Genomic DNA, 22,002 nt, shown 5'->3' on the forward strand with positions numbered 1-22,002 from the left:
GGTCTGACCCAGTAGGGCCATTCTTATGTTGTGTGTGTGTTGGAGGTAACAGGGGCAGGCTGTGTGTGTGTGTGTGTGTTGTGCTGCTGGCAGGGACAGGCTGCGTGGGTGTGTGTTGGTGGGGCCGGCAGGGAACATAAGAACGGCCATACTGGGTCAGACCAAAGGTCTATCTAGCCCAGTATCCTGTCTACCGACAAGTGGCCAATGCTAGGCAGGACAGGTGCTAGGGGTTTGAGCGCCCTAGGTGGACGGCAATTTCGCCGCCCTGTGCGCTGGTCCCACGACTCCGCTGAAGCTGCCACAGTGGTGCCTGCGGAGGGTCCGGTGGAGCTGCCGCAGTCGTGCCTGTGGGAGGTCCACCGGAGCCTTGTGAGCCGCCGACCGTCCGCAGGCACGACTGCGGCAGCTCCACTGGAGCTGCGGGACCAGCAGACCCTCGGCAGGCACCACTGCGGCAGCTCCACCGGAGCCGCCTGCCGCCCCCTCCAGCAAAACAGCACCCACCATTTATTCTGGCACCCTAGGCGATTGCCTAGGCTGCCTAAATGGTAGCGCCAGCCCTGATGCTAGGTGCCCCAAAGGGAGTGAACCTAACAGGTAATGATCAAGTGATCTCTCTCCTGCCATCCATCTCCATCCTCTGACAAACGGAGGCTAGGGACATCATTCCTTAGCCCATCCTGGCTAATAGCCATTAATGGACTTAACCTGCATGAATTTATCCAGTTCTCTTTTAAATGCTGTTATAGTCCTAGCCTTCACAATCTCCTCAGGCAAGGAGTTCCACAAGTTGATTGTGCGCTGTGCGAAGAACTTCCTTTTATTTGTTTTAAACCTGCTGCCTATTAGTTTCATTTGGTGATGCCTAGTTCTTGTATTATGGGAATAAGTAAATAACTTTTCCTTATCTACTTTCTCCACATCACTTATGATTTAATATACCTCTATCATATCCCCTTTAGGGGAGGGGCTGAGGGGGGCTGCCCGGGAGCCAGCGGGGCAGAGCCGGGCACGCCCAGGGAGGGGGCTGCCCAGCCTGCCCCGGGCATAGCTCTTGGGGCGCCCCACTGGGGTGTGATGTCTGGGACCCTGCTCCTAGGGGGGCAGCTGCGCCTTCCCCTGCCTGCCCAGGCATCTGCAGAGGAGAGGGTGGCTGGCAGCGACGACGGGTAACTGTTGACAGTGGGGGCGGGGCACAGGTTAAAGCAGCAGTTTTCAAACTTTCAGAGCTGAGCCCCCGTCCTCCTCATTTCCAAGCTGAAAAGTCCTAGCCTCTTTAATCTCTCCTCATATGGGACCCATTCCAAACCCCTAATCATTTTAGTTGCCCTTCTCTGAACCTTTTCTAGTGCCTAGGGACAGGCTGCGGGTGTGTGCGTTGCGCGAAGCCCACACCTCTCCCAGGCCCTGGTACCAAATGGCTGAGGTCGGTGCCAGCCCATTTGCAGACAGCCGTTGGGAGCCCCACCGCCTTGTCACAGGACAGGGTGTGTGGGGCTGGCAGAGACAGGCTGTGTGTGTGTTGGGGATGTCAGGGACAGGCTGTGTGTATGTGCTGGGGGTGTCAGGGACAGGCTGTGGGTGTGTGCATGTTGGGGTGCTGGCAGGGACAGGCTGTGGATGTGTGCTGGGGGTGTCAGGGACAGGCTGTGGGTGTGTGCGTGTTGGGGTGCTGGCAGGGACAGGCTGTGTGTGTGTGCTGGGGGTGTCAGGGACAGGCTGTGGGTGTGTGTGTGTTGGGGTGCTGGCAGGGACAGGCTGTGTGTGCTGGGGGTGTCAGGGACAGGCTGTGTGTGTGTGTGTTGGGGTGCTGGCAGGGACAGGGTGTGTGTGTGTGCTGGGGGTGTCAGGGACAGGCTGTGTGTGTGTGCTGGGGGTGTCAGGGACAGGCTGTGGGTGTGTGCTGGGGGTGTCAGGGACAGGCTGTGGGTGTGTGCGTGCTGGGGGTGTCAGGGACAGACTGTGTGTGTGTGTTGGGGGTGTCAGGGACAGGCTGTGTGGGTTGCGGCTGGCAGGGACAGGCCGTGGGTGTGTGTTTCGGGGTGTGTCGGGGGCAGGCTGTGTGTGTGTGCATGTTGGGGTGCTGGCAGGGACAGGCTGTGTGTGTGTGTTGGGGGTGTCAGGGACAGGCTGTGTGTGTGTGTTGGGGGTGTCAGGGACAGGCTGTGTGGGTTGCGGCTGGCAGGGACAGGATGTGTGTGTGTGTTGGGGGTGTCAGGGACAGGCTGTGTGTGTGTGTTGGGGGTGTCAGGGACAGGCTGTGTGGGTTGCGGCTGGCAGGGACAGGCCGTGGGTGTGTGTTTCGGGGTGTGTCGGGGGCAGGCTGTGTGTGTGTGCATGTTGGGGTGCTGGCAGGGACAGGGTGTGTGTGTGTGTTGGGGGTGGCAGGGACAGGCTGTGTGGGTTGCGGCTGGCAGGGACAGGCTGTGTGTGTGTGTTGGGGGTGTCAGGGACAGGCTGTGTGTGTGTGCTGGGGGTGTCAGGGACAGGCTGTGTGTGTGTGTTGGGGGTGTCAGGGACAGGCTGTGTGGGTTGCGGCTGGCAGGGACAGGCCGTGGGGGTGTGTTTCGGGGTGTGTCGGGGGCAGGCTGTCTGTGTTGGGTGTGTCGGGGATGTGGACTTGCACGGACAGGCTGGGGGGGGGAGCGGGGGTGTCCGTTGCCCGAAGCCCGCACCTCTCCCAGGGCCTGGTACTAAATGGCCGAGGTCGCTGCACCCTGCCACACCCCCGCGCCCAGGAGGAAACTGAACCGCCCAGTGGTCGGGCGGCGGGGGTACGTCCCGGCCCCGGCCCCGCCCCCTCACGGCGGCGCGCCGGCCGCTGGGGCTGGTAGTGCAGGGCGGAGCCCGGACCGCGGCCGCCGGCGAACTACATCTCCCGGCGGGCCGGGCGGCGGCGGGCCCGGTGGAGCTTGGCAGGCCGGCGGCTGTGTACGTGGGAGCGGAGCGGGGCATGAGGCGGGCGCCGAGATGTGGCTGAAGCCCGAGGAGGTGCTGCTGAAGAGCGCCCTCAAGCTGTGGGTGCTGGAGCGCGCCAACCGCTACTTCGTGCTGCAGCGCAGGCGAGGCTACGGGGAGGACGGCGGGGGGCTGGCAGGTGAGCGGCCCGCCCCCGGGGGTGCAGCGCCGGCCCGGCCCGGCCCGGCCGTCTCGGGGCGGGGCAGCCCTGGCGAGGGCGGGGCTGGGAGCCCCTGTCCCGGGGAGCTCGTGGCAAGCGGGGAGGGGCTGCCCGGGAGCCAGCGGGGCAGAGCCGGGCAGGCCCAGGGAGGGGGCTGCCCAGCCTGCCCCGGGCATAGCTCTTGGGGCGCCCCGCTGGGGTGTGATGTCTGGGACCCTGCTCCTAGGGGGGCTGCTGCGCCTTCCCCTGCCTGCCCAGGCGTCGGCAGAGGAGAGGGTGGCTGGCAGCGACGACGGGTAACTGTTGACAGTGGGGGCGGGGCACAGGTTAAAGCAGCAGTTTTCAAACTTTCAGAGCTGAGCCCCCGTCTTTGCGTTACGATTTCTGGTTGCGGCCCCCCCCCAATACAAAAAGAGGTGAGATAGTGCTCCTGAGTCCTGCCGGGCCGGGCGGACGCCCAAGCCAGCTGGCATCGCTGCTCCCCCCCCCCCCCGTGTTCCTCTGAACCCACCCCCCAAGGAGGCTCATTGAAACCTAATGCAGAATCTTCCATCCTGGTGGGGAGAGGTGCGCTATCCGGCCTGTAAGACAATGAATCCTGACTCCAGAATGAACGTTGGTGGGTCTGGATATGCCATCCTTGTGTTGGAGATGTGGATAGTGCTGGGCACACAGGTCATTTGCAGGGAAGAAAGGACGTATGAAAGGAATCATTAGTAATCCAATAACCTCCCTAAAGACTGCAACAGATTTCTAAGAAATACAGAGAAAAACAGGTTTGGGTTTAGGAATCAAGGGTGATTCTGGTCATAAACACCACTGTAAAAGTGTCAGGTTGTTTAATTATGAACTCGCCTCTTCTGGTGAAGGACTGTTTTGATCAGCAGCTGCTGCTTTTGTTGGGCAGTTAAGTGCTTTTCCAGGGAAGGTAAATCATGTATGTGCATTGGCCTCTCTCTTATCCTAGTTTTAAATCTGGCATCTTTGGAGACCAGAGTAAGCCCTACCCATTGTCACTCACTTGGCCTGAAGGTTATCTTTCTGTACGCTGCAGCTTATTTAAAAATTGTGATTGCAACTAAATGTAGAGCTGACTCCAGAATTTAAAGTTCACTCTTTTAAAGATGAATGTTCTCCACTAAATAATATATATTTATTTATAGTTGTCCAAGTGTATGTTCTGAGCTCTTGTCTTTTCTGAAGGTGACGTCTCTGTGACTAGTTCTATGTCCTTGATGATATTAATCAGTATGGAAGGACGTGTTCAAATATATTCCTACTGTGCTCCCCCTAATCCTTGTGGCATTACACAGTTGATGCTTGTCTCTTTCACCATTAGTATCATGGCAACTCTTGTTTAGAAAAATGTCATTGTGGAATGGCCAGAGGATAACATTGCAGAGTATTCTTGAAATAAAATTTTATATAATGAGGGTTAGGAAGAGATGGTCTATGAAATACATGTTTGCAGTTATATATGCTTTCATGGCTATACAATATGTACTTTCAAGATGTTAATTAACATAATTGGCTGTTTGTCTAGTTTTTAGATCTTTATATTGCTAGGTGCCATACACTAAAAGCTATACTTTATCAAACACAGTGAACATCTCCCTGGGTCAGAGTACAGTCTTGCTCCACTTAGTGGCCTCCCCTAGACCACACCTTTTAAGCAGGATCCCAGTCCTACAATCAGATTTGTGTATGTGAGCCCTGTGGGTCTGATTACAGGATCAGGGCACAAGTTTATAACCAGTTGGTGACATGCTCTAAATCATGGTTTGTTTCTACACGCAGCATGTTTAGTATTTGCTTAGTAACTGTGGTAGGTGAGATGCCAAAGGCCTGTGCTGGTATTTGATTGTCTTTATGTAATCAGTCCAGTGCGCACTCTTTTCCTTTCCCTTTTTCCTTACCTTTCTTAGATGAGACCCCTTCCTCCCCCTAACTATGCAGCATGCTTTGAAACTTGTTTGGCTGTTTCCCCTTCCTCATAGTTCCATGCATGGTAGGACATCAATATGCATTGCCTTATGTGCTGCAGGTGCCAGTCTGTGTCCGCGTTCTCTGGCTGTTCTATCTCCTGCGGAGGTGTTATAGGATCGCAGCTCAGATTTTTCCAAAATGCACTGTTACAGATACGTTTAGTCAGAGTGGCAGATGTGAATGTAAAAACACAGTCGTGATGGCAGCAAAGCTGCAAGGTATATGCAGCAGTGTTTGTTGTAAGTGGAATCAGATGAAAATGTCCTGACCTGGTTACAAAGACATGGCGATACTTGTAATGCAGCCCGGACCTTATTTAGAAGAGTAATATCCCTGCACTAGTCACATGAGAGAACTCGCTGTAACAAAAATACCAGTCTTTCAATGAAGAGGTAGAATGATTTATTTGCTGTTGTTTTTCTGGCTGTCTCAATGAATGCTCAGCCTTTCAGCTTGAGGTTCTTAGACAAGATGGAATAATCAGAAAAAAAGATTTTGTGGATAATATGCATTGCTGGAACCAGATCATCCCTGCTCAGTACACTAAGCCATGAGTCTCATATGAGTCTCAGAAAGGGGGTTCCTTGGAGGTGAGGAAAAGAATTACCATTTTCCTTCAGGGTTGAACTTCTTAATGGCTATTAATGCAGTCCTGAGTCCATAGTAGTCCTTACTGCTGTAGCCAATTCTGTAGGAGCCATGGCTTGTTAATCCATATTGTGACCCTGCTGTCTCTTTTTCCTGGACAGTCCACAACCCCAGAAACATGGAAGGAGCCGCTGCAGATCTGGACTTATTTGCATGAGCTGGAGAAGTCTTGTCCTCCTGTCTATCTGTGAACATGGATTTTACCCTTAGTAATTTCACCAAAAGAAAATTTGTGTTTTAAAATGTAATCATCTAGTGGGAATGAAAGGCAGTGTTTTTCAGTGACAATGTGCGTGTCTTTAATAGAATTTCTCTGAGACTTATTCAAAAGTACTTGGATATGGCTGCTTAATCTTACAGGGAGTTTTTTTTAGCATGATCGGCAGGGCACAGGAGATGAGTGATTTGGTGTGTAATAGTGGGATGGCTGCTTTTCAACACTTGATAGATGGCTGCTGCTGCAGTATTAAATGTATGGTAGAAAGGATTTTACTGGCTTCTGTTTTACTAGACTGAACCTTTCAAATGGCTGGCTTGCAGCAGGTTTCCAACTGTGGTAGAAAATAGGATGAAAACTTACTATGTTAATAAGGGTCTTGTGTGATCTGTGCAGCACTTAGTCTTAGCCTTCCAGCACTGTTGAGTAGCTCCCAGCTGTTGAGAATTATGGGAGTTGTTGTGGAACAGAGGGGGCCAAAGCAAGAGGAGAAGAGTGATGGGGCTGGATGTGAGGTTGGTGAGGTATGCTGGAGCAAGTCCTCAGAGGGATTACTAAAAGATGCTATTGCAAAAACGACATGATCTAGAATCTTTCACTCTGTTTTATTCATTAGTGATCACTGAGAGCTAGCCCCTTACAGCAGTATTTTAGAAGTTAGTCATTAAGAATAATTGAACTACTAAGAACATTGCAAGCTGCCCTCAGCATTTATAAAATCTTAGCAGCAGAGAGAGCTGCCTGGAAGACTGCACAACTCCTAAGTTCCACTGGGCCTGCAAATGCTGCCACAACCAAAACCTTTTCTAGTCCTGGGAAGCTAATCATTTCTACATTCTCCTGGGACCTAGTTGTTTTCCTTGATCCTGCAGGAGTTCTTAAACTCTGCAGGAGTCCTGGAGACTCTCTATTCCTATGGCACTTTGTAGGACTAGAGAGTGTCCTTGGTGTTCCAGAGTTTGTTAGCAGAACAGGAGGAGAGAGATGCAGCTTAAATGCTCTTCAGGGTTGAAGCTGTAGTCAAAACCTTCTTTCTAATAGAGCTGCTGGTAAAGCTGCTCATACTCGCTGGTCCTGGAGCAAATACTAGTCTTTCTGCCTATTTGTTTTAGGGAGAACTTCTTACTACTGTCAGTCCCAGCTTCTTATCACAAATACTTGTATATAAGCCTACTCGGTCAGTGGTTTTTTTTTTTAAGCTGATGTTTATACTTAACTTGGAGTAGGGGAGACGGACTGATTCACCAGTTGGTTTATTTGTGTAATTTAAGGTATTTATAAGTCCAGATACGCCAGGATTTTGGCTTTTTGTATTGCCCATAGCATGTATTCAGACTTACGCAAATTTTAATTTATGTAGCCAAGGGGAGCATTTCAGTACAATTTGTAGTTAATATGTGAACAAGAAAGCTCCAGAAAACAATAAGTGGATATTATTTTACTTTCAAATAAATCAAAGGAACTGAAAGGATTTGCTTAAGCTCCCCGCTTAAAATCACCTCTGAGCTGAGGTGAAGTTCAGTGGCAATACATTTTTTCCAAAAATTATGAACATGTGAAAATAATAGGTTATAACGTAAGTCCTGAGTATATACTTGAATTGCTCAGTGTACGTAAAAAGTCATGATGTAACTTTAAATATATTGGGCACTGCAGTATATAAATAATACATTTTCGAAGCTGTTTTTAGAAATACAATTCGCGGTTTCATTACCTGTTTCAGCAGAAGCTGACATGATACCAATACTCCTATAAGGAGCACTGAACTAAGTCTGACGTGAAGCAGGACTTAGTAAATTCAATTGCTGTTTGAAGGTTGAAGAAAACAGGGTTTTACAAAGTTGTAAAGTGCTATTTTAAATTTAAGAGTAGTTTTTAAATAACTCAGTTAATCAGAATTTATCTCTCTATCTGTTACTTCACAGTAGCTTTAAAAGTCCCCTGATTTCTCATACATTCACATGGCATCCGGAATTCTTGAGTGAGAGCAAAATTGTAGAGACAAGCTGGAGATAGAGTTCTTCTTCAGCTCTGTGTTGCTTGGAAAAGCTTGTCTTTTTCACCAACAGAAGTTGGTCCAACAAAAGATATTATCTGACCCCTCCCCCCACTTGTCTCTCTAATATCCTGGGACCAAAACCGCTACAACAACACTGCATACAGTATTTATTTTAGGCTATTGGGAAAGCTTGTTTCCTTTTGTTGGTTCTTCAGCAGCTAGTGCTGGCAGGCAGAGAATTTCTTACCGAAGTGTTTTTGGAAAAAAATATATTTGAAGCCACTCTGCTTTTCTAGTCATGTATTCTGTTTTTGAAGTAATACTCTCCTCTCATACTTTGCCTGGGATATTTGCATGAAACAGAATCTTTGTTTTTTGAGGTTCACCTGCTTTTATTTCCTCATCTGAAGTTACACCATGATGTCAGAGGAGTGTATGGTGCTGGGAAAATTGTCATCTGAAACTGTGGATTACAGTTTCAAGTGGAGAATAAATAGAGGGGAGAGAGGAACTCTGCAGCACAGATGCTCCTAAATTGGCTGCAGCTGAGAAGCACACATTGCAATTCAGCTGGGAGGGGTTGACAAAGTTGGCTTTAAGTCACCTTTGCCCCTCAGCTGAATACTCGGTTTGCCAGATGCTAAACCTGTCCCTGAAATAAACTTGAGCATCCTTCTGGATGCTGAATTTGCATTGTGCAAAAGCTATTCCATTTGCCTGTGAAGTGTCTTTTGCTCTTCCTTATTATTTACTTGTGTTATGATTGTGCCCAGAAGCCCTAGTTGGTCTTATATTTTTTTATACATTATATTTCAAATGCTCTAACTCTTAGGTCTACGTCTGGGCACCTAAATAGGGCCCTGATCCTGTAGACACTTACGCATGTTCTTAACTATAATTACCTATTGGGCACAGGTATCAGAGGGGTAGCCGTGTTAGTCAGGATCTGTAAAAAGCAGCAGTGAGTCCTGTGGCCCCTTAAAGAGTAGCAGATGTATTGGCGCATAAGCTTTCGTGGGTGAATGCCCACTTTGTCAGATGCATTGGGCACAGTGGCTCAGCACTTTTGAAACAGGCTGCTTATTCAGGTGCCTAAATATAGATTTAGAAATCTATTCTTGGCTTTTATTTTTGCTTGGCAACAAGACTTCCTGTCTAATCTAGGACATACCTAACCCGTCCCCCACAAATGTCTGCTGGCTTCCTGTGAGCTGCAGGTTTGCCCTTGAGCTGTCCAGTCCTTTAAGCCCAGACTATCATGAGAAACTGCTGCATTTCTCTTCATACCTCCACGCTTTCCAAAGAATCTTCTTGATTTGGTGGTGGTTTCAGACTGGGTGTCTTTTGGGCATTGACTTGAGTCATTGTAGGTTTTCTCTGTTTTTTGTTTTGAACAGCCAACACCTGGTTGCCCCTGTAATGTTGCTGCCTCTGGCAGGACACATCTGAGAGTATAAATTCAGGACAAATTGCTTAGAGCAGGGCAGTCACAGTCCAAACCAGCCAAACAGAGAGGACTTAGGTTTTACCCTATTGGCTATCCAAAAGTCATACAAGCAATTCCCTCCATACTCCAGTTCCCTTGTATCCCCACTAGCATTGCTCCTTATGGGGATGAATGGTTATGAAAATACTTCACTAATGCTACTTAGAATCAAACACATTGAGATACAAGTACATAGCCAATATTCATAATTTCAACTACAAAATTGGTAGATGCATACAGATACCATAATCATAACCAGCAGATCATAATCTTTTCATAGACACCTCACTCGACAACCTTTATATAAGATTTGGTGCAACTATAGGACCTTGGTTGCAACAATGATCTATATGGTTGCAGTTTGTCAATAACGTCACAGCCTTTCAGCCAGTTTATGCCTGCATCTGTAATTCCCCCTTATGATGATGATCTTCATAATGTGTTTTCTGTATCTGCTCATTTTGGGGACTGATAACATGACTGAAATCAACCCAACATTAGTTTCTTGAACCTTAAAACCTAGTGAAATGTTGCCAGCCTTTGTAGTGGATATTGAGAATGTTTTGGCATTTTGAGCAGTGCTGTTTTGTAGCAGAATATCATAAAATCACCCTTTTAAGATAAGTGCTTGCATCAGTCTTTGCAAGTGGTGACTTTGCAAATATATCCTTGTGCCATATATCATAGCCGAAAACAATGATACTGGGAGAATGGCGAGAGAGATTAACAATCAAAACAGCTGCTAAGTCAAGGCCGAGTGTAAAACGAGCTCAGTGTTATCAATAATTCAGTAAGCAAAAGCTCGTCAAACAAATATAAACATCTGTTTAGCATTTTAGTTCTTAATGTAGAGAGTATAAAGGCTGGTTTACGACAGCAGAAAATGTGAGTTTGCTCACTTACATTTTACAAAATTATTACAGTTTGCAAGATAAGATTTGTTTATTTGACATAAATTAGTTACCGATCCTTAATTCCTCTTGTTTTGTATTTTTCTTTGGGGGTTTTATCTTGATAGGAAGTGCAGCAGAATAATTTTGAAAAAATAATAGCCATCAAAAGAAAAACGTTTGGTGTGGAAGAGTGTGTTACTTAGCCATGTAATATCCCATACTGAGTAAGGAATGCAGGATTAGAATCTGAATGTCTGATGCAAAATCCTAATTTGACTCTGTTTAGTAAACTGTCTAAAACTGTATCTTAAATACAACAGGCCTTCTCATGGGGACACTAGATGCAGTCTTGGACTCTACATCAAAAGTGGCTCCATTTCGTATCCTGCATCAGACACCGGATTCTCAAGTCTACTGGTTCATTGCGTGTGGTAAGTATGATTCTTTATTTAGAGGCTAAATGTTTTTTAAAAGTGGCAAATCTTTTCCTTAATGCCAATATACCTAAGAATGACACGTAAACATCTGGTGGGATAATCCTGGCTCCTCCCTCAAACCCCATCAGATTTTAACAGTAAAACTGCTCACCTACCTTGAGAAAATGGAAAACCTGCCAGCAGTTGCTTATTTAGGGCCCTGTACTGCAAAATGCTGAGTAGTTGAATGGAAGTTGGAGAAAATCTGCACCATGCAGGATTGGGCATTTAGAAGTCCAGCATGAAGTGTTTGATTTTTACTTCTATGGCCTATTTTTTCTTTCCTTTTTATTAATTTAAGAATGTTTGTGGATCACAGAGAATGGAGAGATATACCTGCCATGCAGACAGATGATTGCAAATACTGAGTCTCATTTTGTTCCAGATATTTTGCATTTAATAAATTATGGCTTATACTTTTGAAGTTATTTTTATTAAATAATGAGACAGGCTTGTACAAACAGCATTTCACTTCAACACTGAGAACTACTTATCTCTGAGATGTCAAAATAAAAAGCATGCAGTGGGGGAGGTCTAGGTTGGATATTAGGAAACACTATTTCACTAGGAGGGTGGTGAAGCACTGGAACGGGTTACCTAGGGAGGTGGTGAAATCTCCATCCTTGGAGGTTTTTAAGGCCCAGCTTGACACAGCCCTGACTGGGATGATTTAGTTGTTGTTGGTCCTCCTCTTAGCAGGGGATTGGACTAGATGACTTCCTGACGTCTCTTCCAACCCTAATCTTCTATGAGTCTATGGTTATATATAAAAGGTTATAGGCACAAAGGCAATTTTTTTTCAGTGTAACCTTTGACAAACTCACTAATTACATGAAAGAGCAAAATTTTGTTGGCATTATAAAAAATGTATTAATGCTATTTTTCCCTTCAGTACTTAGCTATTTTATTTATCTTAAAGATAGCTGAAATTCATAAATCATCTAAAAAGACTTCAGCAGTCCCTTTCTGCTGATAACATCCCCATCCAGAATACATTTTGCCCAACAGCTTTATATTTCTGAAGAGGATATAAAGCTAAAGTATTGAGAAAATAGTATGGAACGGTCCCCTCATTCCTGATGATTTTTGTAGCAGGAGTTTAGCCAGCAGCAGATTTCTGCTAGTTGATTTTAGTAAAATTAATGTTCACCTCAGTTTCAGCATTCATTCAGTTTATCCCTAAACCAGTTAGATCCAAGTATATTGACACAGTTAGTTGCACAGACAGTGCTAGGCAAATACACGCCTATACAAGTACTGGCATTCTAAAGAGTTTATAGTGTTAGGGCCTGATCCAATACCCACTGAAGTCAATAGACAGATTCCCATTGGCTTCTATAGGTGTATAGATGTTATAGCTGATGTTTCTATTTCAGTGCAAACGTACTTGGAACAGCCTTTCTCATGAGTATTTAGAGACAATGGAAGCTGAGTTGTGGGTGCCACAACCTTCATCTCTTCTAGGGTGGGGTTGGCGTTGGAACTATGCTTGAGCAATACAGCAGTCACTTTCTAATTTTCCTGTTCCAGTAGGTTTTGGATTAACATAGGAGAGCTCTTCCATAACTAAATATCAGTAATGTTCAATAGGCAGCTACTCTGACAAACTGTGCAGGTACAATACAGGTAAAAATGGCCAGTATGTTCAAAGGCACACTATCTCATCCTCCCTCCTTCAGACTCACCTCTTTCATGATGCCTACAAAACCCTGCCTGCTATTATATCTAGAAGGGTGACAAGCTGTCACTGTTGTACTAACTCTTCCATTCCTGCCATTCTCCCTCACTTGTCTCTACTCTGAATTTGAAAAAGGGGGTGGTGGGAGAGGGAGAAAACCATCAACAAAATAAAACACAACTGTATCAATCATTACCATGTTCTGTTGTTAGATCCCTGGCCCCAGCCTGGGTTTGTTTGTGTCTGTTAGTTGTAAGCCCTTGGGGAAAAGGTCTGTGGGGAGATTTTCAGAGGTACAGTGGGAATTCTGTACAAAACTGATATTTGAAAATCTACCTTGACTCTTTACATGTATTTGCCAAGCCCAGTGCGACCCCAGTCCCTTCCTGTGTAGCTCCAGTAGGTAATAAGGAAACAAGTTATGACCCAGTATTTGGTTGTTCTGCTGTGCAGCATTTGTTTTGTGTCTTCACATAGATTCCCTGCTTTCAGGTGCATCTCAGTTTTTCTAGTGTTGTGAAACTGCTTTGGTATTCTCCCTAGAGCAGAAGTACACAGCTTTTTCTATTCTAAGCTGTGCATGGTCCATGCAGCTCAACGGAGTTCAGGAGGAGGGTGATAAATTTGCCCACAGGAAGTCTGAGCTCAGCATGGGTGGGAATAAACAGAAAAAACAAATAGGTTAGAAAAAATACAATCTTCTGCTTGTTAAAGTAAACCTATTTATAGCAGGAGTTGAGTTCCTTCTCCTCTCACCCTTTCACTCCTCATTCCTTTCCATTGTTTTGTTTCCTGCTGGCTGATGGCACAGCGTTTGATCTTGAGAGCAAGGTCTAGCTTCTCTAAGGCCTTGGCTACACTGGCACTTTACAGCACTGCAACTTTCGCGCTCAGGGGTGTGAAAAAACACCCCCCTGAGCGCTGCAAGATACAGCGCTGTAAAGCTTCAGTGTAATCAGTGCCGCAGCGCCGGGAGCACGGCTCCCAGTGCTGCAAGCTACACCTGTAGAGGATGTGGAGTACGTGCAGTGCTGGGAGAGCTCTCTCCCGCGCTGGCGCTCCGACCACGCTCACACTTCAAAGTGCTGCCGTGCCAGCGCTTTGAAATTTCAATTGTAGCCATACCCTAAGCTACTGTTTTGTGGGCACATTTTATTGATTCAGCATCTTCCCCTAGAGACCAAACTTTTGTCCCTTTTATGATTTGCTTAGTCTCTAGTTGTCTAGTGTCTCAGTTCCAGAAGCTCAGTGAAATAGCACAGAGCCCTGCTGACAGTGCTGAGTATTTCCTAGACACAGTATATTTATTTTGCAGTTAGCATTATCTCTTAACTGTATATTTACTAACTGCTACTCATGTCATGTTTTATATATTTATTTGATTTCACACGTTATCTAGAGCAGTGCTTCTCAAAGTGGTGGTCCGCAGACCGGTGCCAGTCCGCGAGCCATTGGCTGCCAGTCTGCGGCGAGTTTCCTCATAAGAGCATCGAATAGAATGATAATATGGCACCGGTCTCTGGCACATTGGAAAAAAAATTGTCGGTCCCCCACATCAGATAGCTTGAGAAGCACTGATCTAGTGCTCAGGGAACCCCCCAAAATTGAAAATGCACCAGTAAATTCTAAACGTTTGCAGTGTCACATTTTAGTTCATCAGCCTTTTTCCCAGTTAAACCTTTTAAGTTAATAGACTCTTTAACAAAAACTAGACACTCAACTGAGCCAGAACACTACAGTTAAATTTTCCTCCAATCTCCAGCCCTTCCTTTAGATGCCTTTGGGAAAGATAAACTTTGTAGCATTCCCAGAGACACTTCATACCATATTGAGTCTTACACACAAATAATTCCACTATTAAATGCTGTGCTATAGTCACATGATTTTTGCTATCCAATATGTATCAGAATCTTCTCTTCAGTTAGACAAGAAATCAGACCCTATTGTACCATCAACTACTTAAAAAAGACATTAATACCATATTCCTATATTGTAATATGAAACCTCTCTCTCTGCAATCTAATCTAATCTCCTCCTGTGCATGCTTTTCAAGGCTGTCCCTAGAGGATAGTGATCAATAAGAGACCTAATTTTATATGGTGTAACACACTCTCAAACATAACACTTTTAAAAGCAAGGGAAAACATGAGTTACTAGAAAATGAGCCATTTGTAAACTGTTGGTAAGTAAAATCCTAGGAACATTCCTGGGGAAATAATACGAAGTGGTTGCCATAAAATATACTCAGTTGATGAGTGCAGTAAAAATACTTATAAATGAATAAAAATAAACATGTACTATTGAGAATTCTGTTGCCATGACTTCAACCCTTAGGAAGCAGGAAAAGGGGATCTGCCTGCTGCTAGTACTTGAAGTTATATCACGTTTGTGTTACATATAGAAGAGGTAATCTAAAAGGCTGTATAATGGCTTTGTCCCTTGCATGAGATAGTATCCAGTTAATAAAAACAAGAGACTAAATTGCTTTCCCATTGTTACATTGTAATGATCTAAGGGCTAGTCCACACTGGCAGTGGTAAAGCACTGCGCAGCAGCGCTTAAATGTGCCTTGTGTGGTTGCGGCGCAGCATTGGGAGAAAGCTCTCCCAGCGCTCTAAAAAACCCACCTTCATGAGGGTTGCAGCCCCCAGTGTTGGGGGCGCAGCTCTGCTGGGGCATTGTTTACCGTGGCGCTTTACAGCGCTGCAACTTGCTGTGCTCGGGGGGTGTTTTTTCACCCCCCTCAGCGAGAAAGATGCAGCGCTGTTAATTGCCAGTGTAGACAAGCCTTAAAAGAAGTGTGTTAATGGGATTTTTAACTTTGCCTGAGGCCTACTTGCTATTACGGTAACCTATCTTGTGCATAATTGATTCCTGGTAGGCACACACATGATGATAGTCTTATTGTTCTTTTCACTGTAATCATGTTTAGAGCAAGATTATTATTCCCATAAAACCTGTGGTCAGTTTTAGCAAATAAAGTAATTAAAAATTGTAATGTCAGATTTTTGTCACCATCAGAGAATTTACAGTCATCCAGGGAGAAACACAGGCTTTTAGTGGAAAACAAAGCACAGAGCCTATGTTCATGGTGTTTTGTTGGGTAGTATGAGGGCACTACTCAGAATATTGAATGTGTGTGTGTTTATATTTTATTTAAGAGCATTCTTCTCATGTTTCAGCATGAGTGTACAGGGGAGATAATGATGTCTTTAATTGGGCAAACAATTATAAAGCAACTGTCACGGAACTTTTGGCAGGAAAACTCAGTGTTTGACAGTATTTATTGGCCCAGTATAAAGCATTGCTTTATTCACGTTACATTTTTTGTGAGGTTTAATGACTGTTAATAACACCGTGGGGATGCAGTTCTTTACAAGACAGCTCTCATTCCTTGAGAGTAGGCGTTCTTCAGGAAAGTCTGAATTTTTTTAGAAAATGTGTATAGAATTTAGATTGGTAGAGACAGATCCCAGCAAAGAGCATTTATTTGTGTATATACCAACTAGTTGGTGAATCAGAAGTCTTCACTTTTATTATATACATAGCCCCATGAGCATTCAGAGCACTTCACAAAACATGTGAGAAGACATTGCAAACTAAGTCAAAAAGTTACCTATTCTGTGAATCTTGTGATATAAGTAATGGGGACCAATCCTGTGGCCTTTACTAACACAACTAGCCCTGTTGACTGCGGGGAGCTACTCACTTGAGTAAATGCTGCAATACTGAAGTCTGCACAATTCTTCATCTCTTCTAATTTATTAATATAAAAATAGAACATGCATAATTAACCCTGGATAATAACTGTAAATGAAAAAGGTGATATGTAGTTTTGCTGATACCTACTGGAATTGCTGGCCTGTATTCTCAAAAGATAGCTAGAGTAGTATAACCTAAACACTGCAGAGGATCCAAAAAACTTTGACATGGCTACTTTTATCTTAAAACATTCTGCAATAACAAATGCATTAAAATACATTACTCCTGTGAAGTAGATACGTGTTATGCCATTTTGCAGATGGATAACCGGAGACTGAGGGAGGTTAAGTGACTTGCACAAAACCGCACAGCAAGTCAGTATCAGAGATCGGAATAGAACCCAGGAGTCCTTGCTTCTCAAACCAGGTTTCCAGTTAGTCTGGAGGAGAAATCAAAACTATTTTCAATATTCCTGTTCACTTTTCCTGCTGTAAGATATTTTTGACATTACCAGATATGAATGCTCATAGAAAAACCATTCAGAATGCTGGGCTCTAAGGAAGAGTTTTCCAAAGTGCCTAGTAAGTTAAGAGCCAGTGACACTTCAAAAAAAAAAAAAAAAAAAAAGAATTCCTCCACCAGAATACTTCCTCTGGCCACGTCTGTGCTAGAGTTTAGAGAACTGCCTTAGATTCTTAGTGCATAATCTGATAGAGAATCAGTTTTGCCCTATTTTTGCAGTATTAATTACGCTTGACATTATTTTCACCTTTTTGAAATGCCAGTGCAACTCCATCATAAATGTCCAGCTTCTTTTTAACTGTACTTAGAGGAATTTCTTTTCAATCCCAGTGTAGTATTAAATAAGCCTGTGAAAACCACTCAAACCTGCTTAAGGTGTCAGTCTTCATAAAATGAAATGGTAAAGATGTGGTCAATGGAACTCTCTGATGAGGAGGGAAGTGGTGATAGTGCATTCATGTACTGGGCCTGTTTATTTCTAAGCAATTCCTGTAGCGTATGAAAACTCGTAGCCTCTTAACATTGTAGAATCTGCTTACCCAGAAGTGCTGAATAAATCCTTACACAGTCAAAGCCATTTTATGGAAAAACCACCCAACTCCTAAGAATAGTCCGAGTATTGCACTCAGCTGGATTCTCATTGCTGCTGTTTCATAAACATCGTCTTTACTTCAGTAGCCTTATGATTGTAGTTTACTAGCTATTATCGCTGGCAGGGCTGGTCTCTGAGTATACCATAAACCGTTTTGACGTACTGACATTTCACACATCATAAAACTAGCTAGCAGCTAATATCTTTCTTTTGTATGAAATTTAAACTGCTGATCAAAACACCTTACTGGAAAATGCATGTGTTTTCATTGAGGGAAATTTCTTTCTCTTCTAAAGTGATGACATTCCTTATATGATGGGTGACAGCTCTCTGAAAGCAAAATCCTTGTGAGGAGATCAAGAATAAAATGATAAAGTATTTTCACCAGAATAACAGTGCATGGGAAATGAGGTAATGAGGCTGACTTTGGCATTTGACCTATGAGGAGAGTTGAAAGAATTGGACATGTTCAGTGTAGAGAGGAGAAGGCCGTAGGATAACAGTTTTTAATATTTAAGTTTATTATAAATAGGATGGTGATCCATTGTTCTCTAAATCCACCAAGGTTGCGCAAGAAGTAATTGGCTTAGTTTGCAGCAACCGAGATTTAGGTTTGATGTTAGGAAAAACTTTTTAACTATAATGATAGTTAAACACTGGAACAGGTTACCTTGGAAGGCTGTGGAATCTGTGCCATTTATAAGAACAGGTTAGATAAACATCTGTCATCAGGCATGGTGTTGGTAAATGACTTACAGCTTGTATAGGTTACAATCCTGCCTGAGCACTGGGGGGCAAGGCTAGATGACCTCTTGAGATCCCTTTTACCCCTACATTTCTATAATTTAATTACTGCATTTATATGCCCTTCATATTTTGGATGATGAGCTTTATCGTGGATTGTACAGCTTACTTTCTAAACATTGGTTATGTCAAATTATTTCTGATCCTGCATGCATGCAGAGAAGGAGAAGAAAGTATCTTTTGCTTTCAGTACATTGGGTTTGCAGGAAGTGCAAGAGTGAAAGACCAGTGATTCTGGGTAGGCTAGGGTGACCAGACAGCAATTGTGAAAAATTGGGGCAGGGGGGTGGGGGTAATAGGAGCCTATATAAGAAAAAAAGACCCAAAAATCAGGACTGTCCCTATAAAATCGAGTAGGCCTAGGGTAGGCCCAAAGACATTTCAAGGATCAGTCAGTTTATATGAATCAAAAAGGCAGTGGTTTCTGCGTCAGGGAGTAGCAGACACATGCATTCTGTATTTTGAATGGAATAAGATTTCTTTACAATTGTGGAAGCCAAGTACAGCACAACACTACCCACTTTGATTTTGTGGTGTAGACAGGACTTGAATTGTGTCGACAGAACCACCGTTCTTTCTGAATTGTGATCACCGAAGCTTTAACATGATTAGGAATATGATTAATATGTGACTTGGTCCTACATCACAAGGTCGAAGCATGACATAGGCATGTTGAGTGCTACTAGGTGGTAATCAGGTTCTACCTTATGATAGCTTTATTTAGACAACGTAGTTGTCTATAGAATGTATCTGAAGAGGAAGAAACTTTGCTGTATCTAGAACAGTAGTTTCCAAACTTTTCACTAGGGAGACTCCCCAACTGCATTTTATCTTTTTTTTTTTTTTTTTTTTTTTTGCAACCCACCACTGCATACCCACCCTATACCCCAGCACCACAATCCTAAGCCTGGCCTGGTGCAGAGCAGAGCTTCTTGGATCAGGATGATTGGAAAGCGAACCTGCTCCACACTCATCCTGCAGCAGCAGCTCTCATCCTGCAAGACAAGGCCTGGCTCCTCACTCCACATGTTGTGACCTGGTGCATGGGGTCCCAGCACCACTCCGTTTTGGCTTGGTCGTATTTTGCTCTCCAAACCTGCCTGCCTCCCTTTCACACCGGGCCAGGAGAAGTGCATGTTTGCTTAGGCCCGGACCCTGTGATGGGTTAATCTGGCCTTGAACATGGCAACCCAACTAGAATCTTCTGATGTCCCACTGATGGGTCGGGACCCGACATTTGGGAAACACTAGTAACTATGATCAGTGTGCTAACTACTACAGTTTTGGTTATTTGTCCAGTGTGGACAAGGCCTTTGTGATTTTTTGTTTAGGTGAAGTTTATTTCTTAAGCTTTATTAACCTGTTACTCTTTTATCAGGAGCCAGCAGAGAAGAAATAACAGAACACTGGGACTGGCTGGAACACAATGTTATGAAGACCTTATCAGTGTTTGATTCAAATGAAGATGTTACTAGCTTTGTACAGGGAAAGATAAGAGTAAGTAGCATGTAGGTGATATAACAGAGGAAAGCTATGACTTTTCACTCTTCAGAAACACATACATTTTTTAAAGACATTAGGGGAGAACATTGTGGTGCAATGTAATTCTTTTTATGCAGTACTGTATTGCAGTTGGATAGGAGCAATGGAATGGGGTGAAGCTATTTCACTTCAAAGTTAAGTAAAATTGATAGAGACAAATTCCATTCTTGCTGGTAAACAAAATGTATCAGTTGCCTTCAGTTAACTGTTTAAAACTTGTGGAAAAAGAATATTCTGCAGCAATAATAATAGACACAGCAAAATGAGGCCATACACTAATCTCGAGGGCCTTTCCCTGTCTGTCTATATGCAATGCTGTCACAGATGCACAGGATCTTCTCTGTGCCCTAACCTGTAACCAGGGATCCCTTTAGTATGCTGGGCACCAAAGACCCACACAGTTCCACATGGGCAGGCCCTTAGCCTCCAAGACTCTGAGACTGGGCCTTTGGCACCAGCACTCCCTGTCTTTCTCTGTGATTCCCTGCAGTGAATCCAGCCTAGCCAGACTCTTGTGGGAGGCTTGGACTGCAGTCCTTCAGAGCACAGTGCTCTCAGAGAGTATTGACAGCCACACAGGCAGCATCTCTAAAGCAAGATAATTCTTTATTGGTCACCTGGCTACAGAAGCTGAAAATCCTTAGTTTGGCACAAAGAAGCAAATATTATGCCATGGTCCATCCTGGCAAAGCCAATGCCATCATCCTAGCTGTGATGGATTCCATCCCTTGCTCTGTCTCCCTGTTTCCTTTGGCTTCCCAAGTCAGGACTCCTGAATCCCTCCAAAAGTGCAACCGTTATTCCAGTTCAGTTCACATATTTCATCTGCTGGGGTTTCCTGCTGTTTGGAGTTGATTGTTCAGTCTTTGGGATGGGGGCTCTTTTTGTCTTGCAGGGTCCTGTGTTGATCTGGGTTGGTTTCAGCCAGATCCTTAAGGATCCAGTCATGCAGGCATCAAGGTAGTGCACACACCTGCTGTTCCAGGAGCAGGGTTAACCCTTTTGCACCCACTCTGCACAGAGGAAAACTGAGACATGCCTAGGATTCATAAAAATATTATAGAAAATGCACCCTTTGTCACAAACGTGATAACTTTTGAATGCTGCATTTGATCAATTCCAAAATTTCAGAGAATGTTTGAATGGTGGGGGTTGGGTGGGGGGGGGTTGGGGAACTCTGGTCTGAGAGGTACAGGGGGATGGGTGGGCATACAGCTCCTGGAGGCGGGGCACAGAGCATCCTGGGATTGGGGGAGTAATGGGGATAGTGGTACGAGGGGGAAGTGCGCTATCACACAGAGACTTTGGCATGAGGGGGTAAGTGGAGAATGGGGGGCGGCCTGAGGGGAGGATTGCAGGGAGTCCCTAAAATAGAGGGGGATGGAAGGGTGGCACACAGGGGGCTTGTGGAGGAGGTGGGTAACGAAAGAATGCAGTGAGCCCCAGGTGTGTGCAATGACCTTGGCCTTCAGAAGCAATGCAGCGTGTGACCTTCTAGTAGTAATCCATAGTTGTTTTTATAGCACTTTCCATTAAAGGATAACAAAGCACATTACAAATACCTATGAATGTAGCTTCACAACACCCCTAGTGGGGTAAGGAAGCTTCATTATTCCCATTTTATAGATGGGGAAACTGAAGGTAAGTGTCTTAACCATGGTCGTACAGGAAGTCTGTAGAAGAGTCTGAAATAGATGTAGGCCTCTGGACTCAGTCCTGTGTTTTGTCCGCAAGACCATATCCAGCACAAAATATGTTGCATAGTATGTTTTTTATATATATTTTTTTGTTTGTTTTGCTTTTAGGGATTGATTGCTGAAGAAGGGAAAGGTTCTTTCATACAAGAAGAAGATCCTGAGAAGTTTCGTGAAGCTATTCTGAAGTTTGAGAAGTGCTTTGGATTAGCAGAGCAGGAGAAGTTGGTGACCTATTACTCCTGCAGCTACTGGAGGGGGCGAGTGCCCTGTCAGGGATGGCTTTATCTTAGTACCAACTTTCTTAGCTTTTACTCATTTTTGCTGGGAGCAGAAAGTAAGTTGGCTCAGTCACTCACCATTTTATTTTATATTTTTCAAATTTGAAGTAACATTTCACACCCATAATCCTTTGAGAATAAAACTTAGTTATTTTGCAACATGACCATCAAATAAAACCAGTGTAGAAAAAAATGAGCAATCAAAATAATCAGTGGGAATACATTATTTACAATTATTTTATTTGCATGTGCATGTGTAACTCACTAGTGTGTGTTACTTGTCTTTCTCTGACTTGGATTCTCAGAGAACATGGGTCTGGTACAGCTCTTAACTGAAAATCCTGGGTCTTTAACTCAAGCT

The 22,002-nt window shown here is 44.5% G+C and overlaps 1 protein-coding gene across 7 annotated transcripts in view; it reads left to right on the top strand.

The window, feature by feature from the left end:
* The first annotated feature begins 2,895 nt into the window (after window positions 1–2,895).
* The window catches only part of TBC1D8B (TBC1 domain family member 8B), a 54,715-nt gene continuing 35,608 nt past the window's right edge, over window positions 2,896–22,002 (top strand). For 5 of the 7 annotated variants that reach the window (XM_030574427.1, XM_030574429.1, XM_030574430.1 and 2 more), the window contains exons 1-4: window positions 2,896–3,100; window positions 10,671–10,781; window positions 19,503–19,621; window positions 21,472–21,697. In XM_030574427.1, the coding sequence (XP_030430287.1) occupies window positions 2,974–3,100; window positions 10,671–10,781; window positions 19,503–19,621; window positions 21,472–21,697 (583 nt within the window). In that variant the 5' untranslated portion in view covers window positions 2,896–2,973. Of the gene's footprint in view, window positions 3,101–3,697; window positions 3,741–10,670; window positions 10,782–19,502; window positions 19,622–21,471; window positions 21,698–22,002 lie in introns of those variants that run through there. The other 2 variants (XM_030574433.1, XM_030574432.1) reach the window with 2 other exon arrangements.

The sequence above is a fragment of the Gopherus evgoodei genome, chromosome 9 (assembly GCF_007399415.2).
Source record: "Gopherus evgoodei ecotype Sinaloan lineage chromosome 9, rGopEvg1_v1.p, whole genome shotgun sequence".
Classification (NCBI taxonomy): domain Eukaryota; kingdom Metazoa; phylum Chordata; order Testudines; family Testudinidae; genus Gopherus; species Gopherus evgoodei.